Source organism: Gadus morhua, chromosome 3 (genome assembly GCF_902167405.1).
Source record: "Gadus morhua chromosome 3, gadMor3.0, whole genome shotgun sequence".
NCBI classification, from domain to species: Eukaryota; Metazoa; Chordata; class Actinopteri; order Gadiformes; family Gadidae; genus Gadus; species Gadus morhua.
Genome location: NC_044050.1, coordinates 22,734,625 through 22,750,316, shown reverse-complemented (window position 1 = coordinate 22,750,316; position 15,692 = coordinate 22,734,625). Strand labels below are relative to the sequence as shown.

At 47.0% G+C, this 15,692-nt stretch overlaps 1 protein-coding gene across 1 annotated transcript; it reads right to left on the bottom strand.

The window, feature by feature from the left end:
* Positions 1-4,413: 4,413 nt before the first annotated feature.
* On the bottom strand, positions 4,414-7,705 carry LOC115540647 (ladderlectin). The gene is made up of 6 exons (XM_030352119.1): positions 7,494-7,705; positions 6,853-6,900; positions 6,674-6,765; positions 6,424-6,549; positions 5,813-5,912; positions 4,414-5,308 (listed from the first exon to the last, which is right to left on the bottom strand). The coding sequence occupies exons 1-6, from the start codon at positions 7,552-7,554 to the stop codon at positions 5,235-5,237; spliced, it is 501 nt and encodes a 166-aa protein (XP_030207979.1). The 5' UTR covers positions 7,555-7,705; the 3' UTR covers positions 4,414-5,234.
* Positions 7,706-15,692: the final 7,987 nt, after the last annotated feature.

The window sequence follows — 15,692 nt, the reverse complement described above, 5'->3', positions numbered from 1 at the left end:
CACATTCCCTATAGTAATGTAACGTCTTTTACTTTCCAATTTAAAATCTTAAAACACAAGGTTGACATGGTAAGGCCCGTGGTATTCAAAGGTCATAGAATAACAGATGCTTAGAAATGTGAGAGAAAACAAGCATTGAAACCACATCAGCAAACATAGAGATAAGTGCAATTACTCGCTCTCTCTCTCACACACACACACACACACACACACACACACAAAGCTGAACCAGGGGTGCTATGGCCACGATAGGAAAGCACTTCTGAAAAAAAGAAATGTGTCCAGGCAGACCAACTTATAGAGGACCTATTATGCTTTTTCGACTTTTATGACCTATAAACGTTGTTATAATGATTGATAGTCATGTTTAACCATACTAAAGGGTCAAATAATGACGTACATGCTTTTCGACGTATTCCTTGCTGACAGTCTGGGGTGGCTGTGCAGAGAGCTAAACACTCGGGACAACGTTTGCGATTCACTTGTTCACATTTCTGGGAAATCATCTAAGTAGAAGCACTCCTGCCTGGTCAAATCTGCCCGCGCGTGCGCTTCAAGGAACGTAACCAATCACAACGGAGTTGGGTTGGCAGAAGGGGGGCGAGGGGGAGGAGAAGGACGACAGAGAAGGCTGAAAGCGCCCAGATGAGAGGAAGAGTTTCCCGAAAATCGACATCGTTTTTTTTGCGTGTAGTTAAACATGACTATCAATCATTATAACAACGTTTATAGGTCATAAAAGTCTAAATGCATAATAGGTCCCCTTTAAAGGTAAAGTGTAGAATTGAGTGGCATCCTTTAAAGCAGAGGCTGATACATCCTTTAAAGCAGAGGCTATTATAAAGATACTTGTTACTGGACTGGTCGGACCAGGTGGACTGATTGTGTGTCTACCAAAACCCCAGTCCAAACAAAGAGGCAGACAGAGAGGCCTTTGTCCATGGTTATTTTACACCTGATGTAAATGTAATAGCTGCCCTGTTCTCCCCAGGAATCAGATTGAAATTAGATTAATTCATGTTTCAGTGACAGACTTCTTTAATCACCAGAAGTCAACTTTGAAGAGTTGGGGGGAGGAGAATATCTTCTCATTAGGCTAGTCGATGGTCTCGCTCCACTAGGGCCAATGGCCAAGGGGTACAAAAAAACATCTGTTAACTACCATTCAGCAAACCTGACACAAAAAAATCCTTCAATCAGTGAGTGTGTTAAATCAATCAATTTAAAGACACAATGGGTTCGAATTAGCCTGTTCCAGTTAGGCAAAAGAACTTCAGAATTCATATAGCAATGAACTGAAAAACTGTGATGCGTACTAGCATAGCTCGGGTGGCTTGGTGGCATGTGGGGGAGAGGTTTTGGGAGTGTTGGTAAGATTCTTGTAAACAAAGAGAGAGGACAGCCTTTTTATTGATAGAATATATCAGTTATATGACAAACTTCCAGGGGGGGAACTATAGAGCAACTCTGCTCTATAAGTCTGCAGAGATTCGGACAGCCATGGAGGGGGGGGGGGGGGGGGGGGTGAGGATCGCGCAGATCTGGAGTGGAGGAGACAGACGGAGTCCAAAGAGGAGGAGAGGGAGGATAGCAGAGTGTCGGTGGATTCCTCGGTGGATAGTTGAGAGAATCCTTCGACAAAAGGTAGTGAAGACAGAACAGTTGATGCAAACGTAGAGAAAGGGAGAGATTTGAGGTTATGGCGAGTGGTGACAATGTGGGGACTAGAGAGGAGGGGGGAGAGGACTTCAAGGGGAGAGAAAAAGCAACAAAGAGATGGTCAGACATGGGGAGCTGGGTAACAGAGAGAGCAGAGGTGCCCCAGGACCTTGTGAATATCAGGTCAAGTTGTTCACGGCCCTGTTTGTGGGGGGAAAAGGGGAGAGTGTCAAAGGTGGCGAAAAAAAAAAAAATGAGCGATCATTTTTTGCCGGCCGCAATAATTTCCATTCGCACTCTTTTTTTTAAATCATTGCTTTATTGGCCTAATCTGAGAAGAAATCTATGCCATAAACAGAAATATTATAGGCCTTTATTACACGGGTCTTCTCAATGCCGTGGAACGCTCCGTTCACTTGTATAGATAGTCCGGTAACTTGTCAACCCCAGCGTCTTCGTTTGCTAAGCAGCGTCAACGTCTTTGAAGGACTATTTCTCTGCTGATCAACAATACGAATGCTGCTAACGAATAAATTGTAAAAAGAAACACCATGTGAAGTTATTTTTTCGTCTTGGCAAGTAGCCTTGTAATAAGCGGGATGATGTAGTATAGAACGTCGCCGGTCATTATCTAAAATAAGCCCCTTCAGGGTGAAGCAAGACACCTCCGCTGCGCGTCGGTCGCCTGTTCGCCCTGTCGGGGCTTATTTTCCCGATAGTGACCGGCGTTCTATGAATTATATATATTTATATATATTATATATATTTTGCAGGGTAGGCCTAAGTAACAAATGTCGGGTTGAAATCGGGCTCCGGCTCATAATTACAGGGCACAACGAGTAAACCCCCTCGTCAAGTGTCAGTAGCCGCGTTGACATGGACACATCTGTTCCGCATAGATTTCTATGCGCATAGATTTCTACGCGGAACAGAAAATGATCATGTATACGCCTCATTCGGAATACAATTATCTGTTCGGCATAGATTCTATTCCGAATAGAAGAGGTGGTGTAGTCCGTTTTAATCGCCATGTATGCACTTATTCCGAATAGATTGGGGTTTAATTTAGAGCAGCCGCAGTAGTTCGCAATTGGTCCACTGAGCTCCGTCGGTACTTTTAAGCACACCGAACTTCACCGCTGTCAAGGAAAGTGGATTTATTGCCTGATTCACGTCTTTGTTATCACTCCGTAAAAGTAGTCTGGTAAGCGTGTCCGGTTGCTAAGCGACGGGACATCGGTGTTTATTAATGACGTGTTCGAGTATCGTAGTGTCCGCGCGCGTCCGAGGTAACTGTAAATGAGTAGGCTACTAGTAGTACTTTTGCAGGCTGAACGTTAAAATACTTCTTAACTTGGAGAGATGGCAGCTGCAGTAGTTCGCAAATGGACCTTCGAGGATTCCTGGTCACTAAATTCCTGTAAGACCACTCTCTCCCACCAGTCTTGGCTGCAGACTCGCATCCAAATTCCTCTTGTTTGCGGCGGAGCTTAAGGTAAATATAAAGATCTGACGAGAAATTTACGTTGCTGCGCTGTCCTCCTCCTTCTTAATTGAAAGAGCAGGGAGAGAAAAGCTCTCTCCTGCTGTGCTTTCATTAAAATCAAATTTAAAATCCCTGATAGTGATAAGACATCCATTATGTCGCCGCCGGTCCAGAGATGTGTGTCAGGTGTGCGCGAGAGACAGAACGGACACTTTTGGTACTGCCATGTATACAGTAGCCTACATTCGGATCACATTTTAGGAACAGATCTATGCCGCATAGAAATCTATGCGGATCTGATGCGGATCAGATGTGCCATGTAAACGCGGCTACTAACTTGTTGCATTGTCTGTGTGGGAGGCGGAGTCCTGGCGCAATCGTGTTTACATCCTTTTTATTTAGTGTTTCAATTTTATTTATTGTTTTTGGTGGTGTTTGGTTTTTATTCAAGAGCATTTTTTGTTAATAATAGATTGTTTTTGGTTGTTTTGTTAATTTATTCTGGATAATTGAAATGTCTTCCAGACGTCCAGTTCCAGTGTTCATTAAAAATAAAGGTTTATTGATCTTCGAAAGGGTGTACTTTATCATTATATTAGTTGAAAAACGGCAATATTATCGCTTATCGCAATAATTCTTGGGGCAATTAATCGCCCAGAAAAATGTGTTATCGTGACAGGCCTAGTTATTCAGGCGAGTGCAACTTCTCTGGCAGGATGTTGAAGTCAATTTCAGGAAAGCAGCTGAGAAAGGCTTCCATCTCGTCGTAGAAGTCACGAAGGGGACCTGGAGGGACGGTAGATCACCACAATGGAGAGCTTGATAGGAAGGGTGACAGTGACAGCGTGGAGTTCAAAAGCAGATCTGGCCAAGTTTTCTAGTGGAAGGACCTGGTAGGACCACATCGGCGAGATTTGGAGTCCGGCCCGTCCTCCTCGCCCTGATGGTCTTGGGGTGTGTGAGAATGAGTAGACGGTGGAGAGGGCAGCAGGAGTAGCAGAGTTCTCTGGATGATCCAAGTTTCTGTCAGGGCCAGGAAGTGGAGGGTCATGAGGGACGCATAGGCCGAAATGGAGTCTGCCTTCTTGACCGCTGATTGGCAGTTCCAGAGTCCTCCCATCACTTCAAGGCGGTCAGTGTAGGCAAGGGTCAGTGGATGGCACAGATTGGATGGGTTGCTGCGCCGAGCAGAGGATCTATGGTGACGTCGTCTATGAGTGGAAGTCCTGACGATGAGTAAAGTATGACACATAGCTAATATAGGTAGGCTTCCCTGGTCTTCCATGAGGGACTCCCACAGAGAGACTCCCTTAGTCTTTGTTTCCCGGGTCTTCCTTTGCAGGGTCCTGACACTTAAGAGATACATAGAATACTTGTATGTGGTTATAATTAATGTTTATTTGTTGCTTTTATATGTTCTCTTTTTTTCTTCCTGTTATTTGCTTGTTATTTGCTTTTTAGGGAGCCTATTGTTACATCTGGCCGAGGACTGCAGATAAAAACTAGCCTTCTGGGTAAATCTGGCATATATACAGAAATGTTTATTAATATGCACTGAACCTGTCAAATAAACAAATAAATGAAATAAATAAATACGATCTCAGACAAAATACAAGCCCTGTGGCGTCATCGTAGATTATTGGTCGCGTTTCAAATGATTATACAGGGAACATGTGGGGAACTATAGAAAAAGGACAATATCAAAGATGTCTAAGACCGAGTTATCAAACCTTAACAAATCATTTGATTTGAAGTTGTACGTTTTGATATGTCAATGACAAAGAATATGCTGTCACCTCTGTCATCGTATATTGCAACCAAAGCTCAGACCATCTCCACGCTCAAACTTGTATTTGACCAAATGTGTGTTTTATCAATTTCTTGCTGGTAGCTTTACAACAGTTTATCAAACAATTTCTTCTGGACACACAGGTAGTAGAATGTATATAGTTTTATTAGTGGTCGTGCAGAATAGTAACTTCAGAGATAGGATGACTCATTAAGTGTGTTCTAAACTGTTTGGTTGGAACATCTGGATGGAGAGCAGTCAGCACCAGCTCCAGATGTGAGCGACACTCCTCCGAGTGGACTAGCAGTTGGATCTCATCTCACAGATGTAGGGGAAGAAGTTGTTGCAGCGGTGGTTGGACCATCCCTTGTTCCCTGGGGGACAGAAACACCCTCAGCATCTTCACCACCTTAAAGAACCACCCCAGCATCTTCATCCCCTGACAGAAACACCCTCAGCCTCTTCATCACCTGACAGAACCACCCTCAGCCTCTTCATTCCCTAACAGACCCACCCCAGCCTCTTCATCCCCTAACAGAACCACCCCAGCCTCTTCATCCCCTGACAGAACCACCCTCAGCCCCTTCATCCCCTAACAGAACCGCCCTCAGCCTCTTCATCACCTGACAGAAACACCCTCAGCCTCTTCATCCCCTGACAGAAACACCCTCAGCCTCTTCATCACCTGACAGAACCACCCTCAGCCTCTTCATTCCCTAACAGACCCACCCCAGCCTCTTCATCCCCTAACAGAACCACCCCAGCCTCTTCATCCCCTCCTCCCCATCATGACCCCCCATCATAACCACCACCACCACCACCTCCTTGGTTCTGCATGCTGTGCTGCATTGTGTTATTCTGGTGACGGGTGGGTCTACCTTCCGTGTTGATGAGGAGACACTGGTTTTCGCTTGGGGAGACGTCGGACTCCGTATTGACATAGTCGAAGGGACTTCCGCCCTCCCACCGCCACTCACCCTGCAGCCAATCACATGTATTGCCAGTTACCATCAGCCAATCAAATGGCAGCTACCATCAGCCAATCACATGCCAGCTACCATCAGCCAATCACATTTCAGATGCCATCAGCCAATCACAAGGCAGTTACCATCAGCCATTTGTGTGTGTGTGTGTGTGTGTGTGTGTGTGTGTTTGTGTGTGTGTGTGTGTGTGTGTGTGTGTGTGTGTGTGTGTGTGTGTGTGTGTGTGTGTGTGTGTGTGTGTGTGTGTGTGTGTGTGTGTGTGTGTGTGTGTGTGTGTGTGTGGTGTTAGATTATGTTGTGTTTAGGTAGATTCTAGATTAGTGTGTATTTGAGTGTGTTTATGTGTGGTTGTATGTATGTGTGCATGTATGTGTCTGTGTGTATGTATGCTTGCGTATATGTGTCTGCTTGTGTGCATTTTTGTGCGTGTTTGTGTGCGTGTGTGTGCGTGCATGTGCACAAGTGCATGTGTGCACAAGTGCGTGTGTGCATGCGTGACTGCTGACCAGGAAGTTGTATCCCCCCAGCCAGGCGAAGGTGTGGCCTCCTGTCTGGGCCAGGCGCTGCAGGTAGTGGTACTCCAAGGCGCTGTGGGCCGATGCCAGGCTGCCCTCCCGCTCTGCACATAGTCTCTGGAGCAAGGCATTCACACACACCGTATTCGTTATCAGTTTTACAGTCGCACTATATACAGCATGTAAACAGGTGCAGTATTTGTATGCAGGTTTACAGGTGCAGTACACATGTAGCTTGTACCTCTGCAGTGCCCCAGCTTGCAGGATTGTTCTCCAGGTAGAAACAGTCACCACGGAAATTGTCCCAGCCGTCCAGGCAGAAGTTGATCCTCTCTGAGGGGGAGACAGAAGGGTTGGTTCGGTCCTGTAAGGAGCTCTGGGTGAACAGTGTTCATGTGTGGCGTCTGAGAGGCTTCTCACCTGCACGAGTCCCAGCTGGACTGGTCAGAGCTGAACTGTTGCGTGCTCCTGGAAGACAGACTTGAGGGTTAGTGGACAGAGAGACGACAGATAAATTCCACAACTCACACTTAACTGTCTGGAGTCTACCTATCCGTCTGTCTGTCTACCTGTCTGCCTGCCTGTCTGTCTGTCTGCCTGTCTACCTATCTGTCTGTTTTCCGTCTCTCTGTATGTCCTTCTACCAGTTTACCTGTCAGTCTGTCTGCCTGTCTGTCCGTCTTTCTACCTGTCTGTCCGTCTTTCCGCCTGCCTGGTCGTTTTTCTCCCCGGCAACAGCCTGGTTCTGGTGATCCAGGATAAGCCCGACTAAGCGAGTGCAGGTGTGTTTATATGTTCTCCCTGATCAGGAAAAGCTCTAGAAATAAACACAGTCCATGGAAGGATGCGCAGCATTCCCTTTGTGACTACGCCACACATGGTAATGGTACAATAGACACTTTAGAAAAGTCACACCTGTGTTAACATCTGTAGCAGGCACACGCTAAAGGCTTCACAGGCAGGATCGAGACAACAAAGTCGTTTGGACACATGATATTAGTACTGGAATGTTCTAGGGAAGCGAGAGACGGCGCGCCGTTCACCAGAGCCGGGGGACTGACCTGGAGCCGCTCCGACGGCCAGCACCCCCCCGAGGAGAACTAGGGCGAGAAGACCCCTCATGACCAAGAGGATGATGTTCAGGAAGCTCTGGATGAGGAGGAGGTAGGAGGAGCAGGTAAGAGGTCGGAGGAGCAGGCAGGAGGGAGATGTACCTGTTGCAGGTGATACTGGTGTCAGGACAGTCCACTCATTATATACAACTCATTCATGTATCGTCACCACAATAAAATATCGTGGACTTCGCCTCTTTGGGCAATACTGTGTTGGATTGTGACTCAAACATCTCCACACCCTGGAATTCTGAAGACTCAGAAGGAGGTGGGACTTCCCAGTTTCAGATTTATGGAGCTGCACTCGAAGGAAGTTGCTTGACTTGACTTCCTTACTGGTAAACGGTTCTGACAATATACATCACAAACATAAAGGAATAACATTGGTATGAATTGAGTGTCCATGATAATGTTGGCTAAGTTGCACAGTGGGGCCTCGTAGGAAGAGGGGGTCCGCAAACACCCCGAGATGACCTAAAGAGGGTGACCTCATGAGGACGTCCTCTTTTATGAGGTCATCTTCATGAGTTCATCCTGATGAGGTCATCCTAATCAGGATGACCTCAACTTGATGACCTCACGTTGCAGACCTCTTAAGGATGAGTTGTTTTGGTTGCAATTATTAGATTTGAATCTGTCGTTGTGATACGTTCTGTGATTCTAAGTTTTTTTGTTGTTGTGATATTGTCGTGTTGTTGGGATGTTTTGATGTGGTTGTGATGTGATGTCATTTGATTTGATGTTGTTGGGTTGTTGGTGTGGTGTTGTTGTGTCTTTGCGATGTGATGTTGTTGCGGTGTTGTTTGTGTTGTGTCTTCTGTTTCGTGAAGGCCCTGCACTGCTCTATGTATCAGACGTGTAGGGTGAGGAATGTAAGTTGCATTCACTTGAGTAAATAAATTCTGCTCTTATTCTTTCTGAAGGTTCAACTGATCCTGGAGCAACGCTGTCAATCTGATCAGAATGGGCCTTTGGTCTGAACAACCCTAAAGTCCTGCAGTGCCTGCACAAAGTGGACAAACCAATAACAATACCATCATTATTATTATGATATTATTGATGGACACGAGTATCTCCCAATGTCTCAAACTACACCAAAATAGAACCGGATAAAACTCAACAGGCGGGACACGTTTGCTTCTATGAAATCAAGCTCTGAAGTGAATGACAGCTTCTGTATTTTGAGGCATCACATTATTTCAGATATTATTTTTTATGAAAACCTTTCCCAGAATTCTGAGATAATAAACTCGTTCATTCAAAACAACAGAGCATTTATTTCTTTACCACATAAGAAATGTTCCCTAAATTCTGAGATAATTATGTCGCTAATCAGAAAAACTAGAGCAGAATCTTCTTAATCTTAGGTGAATGCATTACGTTTCCATACCTGGGGACTAGTACAGTTCGAATGAACGCCAGCTGAGACTACATTTTTGGTTAGGTTTTTGCTCAGCTCTAGCGCGCCCTGCTGGCAGAAAGGAGCATAATGGAGGTCACAATGTGACGACTTCCGATATTTATAAAAAAAAAAAATTATCATTGTCTTCAAAATCTCTTGGTCTTGAATCATGGATCCCTTGCTCTGTTACAAGTCTGATTCACGGAAGGGGCGGAGCTAGAGAGAATAATTGCTGTTACCACAAATATTAAAATATTAAATTAATATAATTAAATAAAGTTACAGGTGGTTTATCCAGTCCTATTGCTGTTGATTCTCAGCCTTTCATTTAGTTCTCCTTATTTTTTAAGAACCATGCTAAGTTAATGTGGATAATCATTCATAAAATGTACAAAATATTTCAATAATTATCATAGTTAATATCTGAATGATTAAATGCCACCTCCGCAAATATATGCAAATCAAAATATATTTAATTTCAAACGTTTAGGACCTCTATGTATCTCGGGATACTTCAGGAAACATGTGCGTCAGCCTATCTTCAGTGACTAGGCTTTATATCTAATCATACAAGAGGTGACCAACACTTCTTCACTGTAAGTGGACCATATAGATTTGTGATAAGGGGACTTTTATTTGTTGTGGATCACTGTCATGGCCAGGATCTGGCATGTTGTGATGTCCTGATACTGGCTATGATGTTTAACAGAAACATTCCTCGCCTGTCATGACAGGATGGAACTTTTTATTCATAGTTATGATTTTTACATATATGTGTGCATTTTTCTGGCTTTACAAAGTGTACTCGTAACCATTGACCGATCATTCGGGGTATTAACAGCCGAAGGGATGACTGTTGGCTTGTGTGGACGTATACTTACTCATAAATCATACTTTTGACACTCATTCCCGTCTCGTTCCTGTCTCGTTCTAGTCTCGTTCCAGACCTGTGGCGGTTCGACTCCCAGGAGCCCAGTTTATTGACATTATTATTATCATACACTGCATTGTTTAAACACACTGAGAAATAATTGGTCAACCTGATATTTTAACTTCATGTTTGATCATTTGACACACAAAGTAATTAAAAAGTTTGGTTGAAAATATGAAGCGTATTTTCAATAGGAAGTGACCTACAGTACATACCTAACTATTTGCATAAATGTACCTACCCTGTAATTAAAAGCCTACATATACCCTCCCTTTAAACGTATCAAGGGGGGACTACTATGCTTTAGATGACAGCCTGCACACCCTCTACTAGTCCTTTAACTAAACGTACCAGAACCATAGCTCTAGATAGGGTTAGACAGCCTGCACACCCTCTACTTATCCAGAAAATAAACGTTACATTGGGGGAAATGGGTTACAATTAGCTAGGGTCAACCTGACCGATGGGACCTGACCCATTAAGCTATGAACTGAGACAAAGCTTTGAGGGGTGAAACTGTGTCTCATACTGGGAAATAAGGTGAATAGTGGGTTTCATATGTGAACTGCTGAATATTGTCTGGTTTAGTTTAAAAACGTGTGTTGTGAAAGAGTGAATTACAAGTACTTCATTTCATTAATTTAAAGGTTTTAAAAGTGTTATTAGTGTTATTACAAGTGACTTCACATGAACCCAAAAATAAGGGGAAGTAAAGGTTCCTTTAGGTAGAGAGTAAATAAATAACTCATCATTGCTCAGAAAACGGGATCACCTACTTTGGAAGTAGGGCCGTCTCCACTACCCTAATATGGGAAGGGGGAAGGGTTTAGCGTCAGTTCATTTGAGGGATCAGTGCACAAAAACAGTACAGGTAGCCGCCGCGACAGAAAGAGTTTCTGGGGCCCATGTAACTGATAATGTTAAAACTCATAACAACGTTACTGAATCCACCGTTACAAATTGAACAGACAATTTTTTATGTTATTCTCTTGTGGGGCTTTCTGCTGTATAAGAGGGGGCTGAGTCTAGAGTTAGCCATATTGTATGGTTGTTTTAGCGGATGGTTTGAGTCACCCTATTTTGCTGTGAGTAGCTACATTAGACTCTAGAGTGCTGTAGAAGGGTTTTCTTTTGGTTTGACTTAGTTTGTGTGTAGTGGTGTTTTATTCTTAATTTGCATACATATGGGGGATACGATAATCTCTTCTTCTAGACCCCTCTTAAGGCTGTGATGATCTCTGTTCCTTGTACACCTTTTCCAACTCAACTTTTTCCTTCCACTCAACTTTCTGTGAATATGTTTGAATACAGCCCTCTGTGAAAAGCCCGCTTCTTGAGCAGCGACCTTTTGAGACTTACCCTCCTGGTGGAAGGTAAGACATTTCATGATTTAAACAAATGAATCATTGAAATATTTCACTTAGGTGTAAATAATGGCACAGCGTGGTGCGCTGTGTGTGGAGATATGTCCGGGCAGCGGTTGACCGCGGCGTAAGGAAGAAAGTTGAGCTCTTCGGACACCTATGGTATAAAGCTCAATCTCCGCAGCAGTTTATTTAATGTCCACTTTATTCTTTCTTTCTTTGTTATTCTCTACACATGTTGGCACCCTACTCTCTAGATGTGAAAGAATAGCGTTAATTATAACACACATTCCATGTTACTACCACACAAACACACACACACACACACACACACACACACACACACACACACACACACACACACACACACACACACACACACACACACACACACACACACACACACACACACACACACACACGCACAAACACGGTTGTTTGATTCAACCCTCTCAATCTTTATCAGAACAGTTCAGCTATTCTACATTTTACTCAAATGTATTACAACTTGATCACTTTAGGTTTTTGTTTAACCCCAATCACTGATGCTGGCTTGGCGAGGAACTGCCACCCCCCTCCTCTGCACTCCCACATTAACGATGACCTCTATCCTAATTTCTCCCGTAGCCACAACAAGAACTCCAGAACAGCTGTCTCATCCCTCTGTGATTTTACAGCTGAATTTAAGAAACTGGAATATGTTGGCATCAAACTTGCATCTGTGTCAATGACAGCATCGCTACTTAATGGCCACAGGGTGATAACACCCAAGCGGAGAGAGCCCCAGCTCCCCCCCCCCCCCCCCCCCGTACTGATAGTAGTCCTGAGTATAATGCAGACAAAAAAATGGTTCAGCCGTAGACACATTATAAAGGAAGTATCGCATAATCTGCTGAAACCAAGGTTGCCTATGTTACCGGCGCCAGATCTAGGGGACTCTGGGCAGGAACAAGGCCCACAGGCTGGTTTGCGCTGTGGGTAATACGAAGTGGAGAACAACAGTTTTTAATCTTGCATAAGCAATCAACAGTTTATTAACCCCTTTCTGAGTCAAATACTTTAGAATACAATATATATAAATATTATATAATAATAAAAAAAAATTCAACTATGCACCAATCAACGTGGGCACCGCACACATTTCCCACGGTACCATGTATATAAGGCGGCGCAAATCGCCGCTCATCCTCCCTTTTCTTTCAGCACTGATCTACGGAAAAAGAAGAAATTAAGACTTCCAACTTTCAGATGACTGGTGGCAGCGGCGTAGGCGAGGCTACGGACCAACGGCCCTTTTCAGGGCCTTTTTTCAGCCGATAGCCGTTTCGGCCGGCCGGCATATGGCATTGGCCACCATGATCCAGAGGGCCATATGGCTCTCTCACACTGCGGTTCCGGAACGAGAGCGGGCCAGCCTTGTATTTGGGCCCCGGTTCTCGGAGGTGCTCGCTCACCAGCAGTCCGTCCGTGAGAATTGTTCCCGGTTCGGGGCGATTCTGACGGGCTCCTCCCACCAGCAGGCCGGGAGGTAGCGGGGTCCAGGCCGGTCCCAGCGCTCCAGGGGGCCGCCTCCAACCCCAACCCCGATGCCGCAGCAGCAGTCGCAGCAGCAGCAGCCGCAACAGCAGCAGCAGTAACAGCAGCCGCCACCACAGCCGAGAAGAGCAGCACCGCGGAGCCAGAAGTTCCGCAAGCTTGCTCACACTTTTTCCTACCCTAATAAAGAAAAAGAAGACAGTTCGACCGAACGGTAGTACATACTCCCTAAAGAGCGATATTCCTTTAGATAACCTCCTGTCTCCTAGTTTCCCACATTATCCCCTCTACCTCCCTTCTACAGTCTGTGGAAGGTGAGAAGACGGGTCTGCGCGCTGTGGTTACAGCCAGCGGACAACGCGCGGGCACAAGTGCTACTGCTAGACAGCTCACTGCCTGTTCAGCGGACACAAGGGCGGCGTCTAGACAGCACGCTGTTGTACAGCGACTAGCTCTGTAACGTCTACCACGCTCGCTGAGCCTCCTCCCTTTCATGGGATGCCCCCCTTGGTCCACACACTGAGTGGAGGTGGTAGGGGCCGAGGAATACGGGTTATTCCTGGACAGCGTTCCTCAGCTGTCAGTTCGCCCTCTCTCCTACCGCTATGCGTGTTGGCTAGAGCGGTGCGTTCTACCATTGTGGTTGGACAACACGTTGAGATGGGGTCATCCCATACAGTTAGAGCGCCGTCCCCCACCCTTTATGGGTTTGCACGGTTCTGGCACACAGAGAGAGGGCGAATGGTTCACATCCCTGGATCTCAAGGATGCTTAATTCCACGTCCCTGTTCGGCAGGCGCACAGGAAGTTTCTCCGTTTTGCCTTTATGGGGGAGGAGTACCAGTGCCTGCCATTCGGCTACTCCCTGGCCCCGCGCTCCTTCTCAAAGTGTGTGGAGACGGCGTTGGGACCACTCAGGCGTCAGGGAAAGAGGGTTCTCTTCTACCTCGACAACCTACTTATTTTGAGCAACTCAGAGGAAGCTGCGAGAAGGGACACCATGACGGTGATAAACCATCTCTCTTTCCTGGGTTTTGCCATCAACTGGGAGAAGAGCTTACCGCTCCCCGGCCGGCAGATAGTCTAGTCTTGGGGCTTTGCCTAGACTCAGCCGCCATGACAGCGATGCCTTCGCCTCTTCGGCGAGGCGCAATCCTGTTGGCACTCTCCCGCTTTCGCGTTCTCAGAAACGTGACCGCGCTGTCCACCATGCGCCTGTTAAGGTTGATGGCAGCCACCCATCCCGTGGTTCCCCTGGGTCTGCTCTTTATGTGCAGACTCCAGCGGTGGTTTGCTCACCAACGGTTGGACCCCGTGCGACACAAGCTCAGGGTGCTCCTCTTACCCTGTTCGGTGTCACCAGACCTGGTATATTTGGGAAACCACCCCGCCCTTCCATGGGGTGTTCCCCTGGGCAGAGTGACGTCCTACGTAGTGGTCTTCACGGACGCCTCGTTGACGGGTTGGGGAGGAACGTGCCTCTCTCACTCGGTGGGAGGCGAGTGGCGCACGCCCCCTACAGTCCACATAAATGTGCTGGAACTCGTCGCTGTGAGGAAAGTGCTGTTGCATTTCTTTCACCTTGTACGTGGCCACCACGTTCTGAGTGCGCTCCTCGGCTCTCCACCAAAAGGCGGTCGAGCTCTGGCTTTGGGCTCATCAGTATCTCCTCAGTCTGAGAGCCCTGCATATCGCGGGCACCCAGAACTTCGGGGCGGACCTCATGTCTCGCGGTGGTCCCCGCCGCGACGAGTGGCGGTTACATCCCGTCATTGTCAGACTGATCTGGCAGAGGTTCGGGACGGCTCAGGTGGACCTGTTCGCGTGCAGGGAGAACACACACTGCAGGTGGTGGTTCTCTCTCAACCCTCGGGATCTTCCCCCGTTGGGGGTGGATGCGTTGACGCACACACCTTGGCCGCGGGTTCTCTTGTATGCGTTTCCTCCGCTCCAGCTGATAATTCCTCTTCTGGAAGGGGTCAGACAGGGGAGATTGTCCCTGATTATAGTGGCTCCGGAGAACCGCTCAGCTCTGTGGTTTCCAGAGCTGGCGGCGCTCCCACGGACGGCGCCGTGGCCGGTACCGTTCAGACCGGATGCGCTTTCACAGGCCCAAGGGACGGTGCACCATCCGCCTGATGTATCGGGACGGCTGTTGGTCTGGCTCCTGAGAGGTTGATCCTGCAGGGCAAAGGTTTGCCTAAAACAGTTATCAACACTATCCAGGGTGCTCGTGCACCTTCTACTTCTTCCCTCTATGCGGTGAAGTGGTGCGCTTTCTCTGATTGGTGTGACAGGAACCACGCTGTCCCATCCCATTGCGGGGTGGGAAGCGTACCTGCGTTTCTTCATCATTTTGGAGAAGGGTTTGGCTTTTTCCACTATCAAGGTCTATGTGGCAGCCGTTTCGGCTGGCCATGCGGGCTGTGATGGTGGACCGATCTTCAGCCATCCACTGGTCAGGAGATTCTTGTGTGGGGCTAGATGGGTCAGGCCTGTTTCGCGCATAATTACAACACGCTGGGATCTCCCCACCGTGTTGCGCGGGTTGTCCAGGGACCCTTTCGAGCCTCTGTCACAGGCCCCTTTGGATGCCCTGTCCTTTAAAACGGCGCGTGAAACGTGAAACTCTCGGCCGCGTTCCGCTCCACACAACAGTTGTTTGTGTGTTATAGCGACGCTAGCAGGGGCCGCGCTCTCTCTAAACAGCGGTTTTCTCGCTGGATATGTGAAGGTGTTTGCTTAGCCTACGCTCGGCAGGGCTTAGCGCCACCATTGAGCGTTAAAGCTCACTCAACACGGGTCGTGGCCGCTTCAACGGCTCTACTCAGAGGCGTTCAGGTGGAAGACATCTGCGCAGCGCAGCTGCGTCTTGGTCTTCCCCCGGCCCCTTTGTCAGTTTTTACATGTTAGAC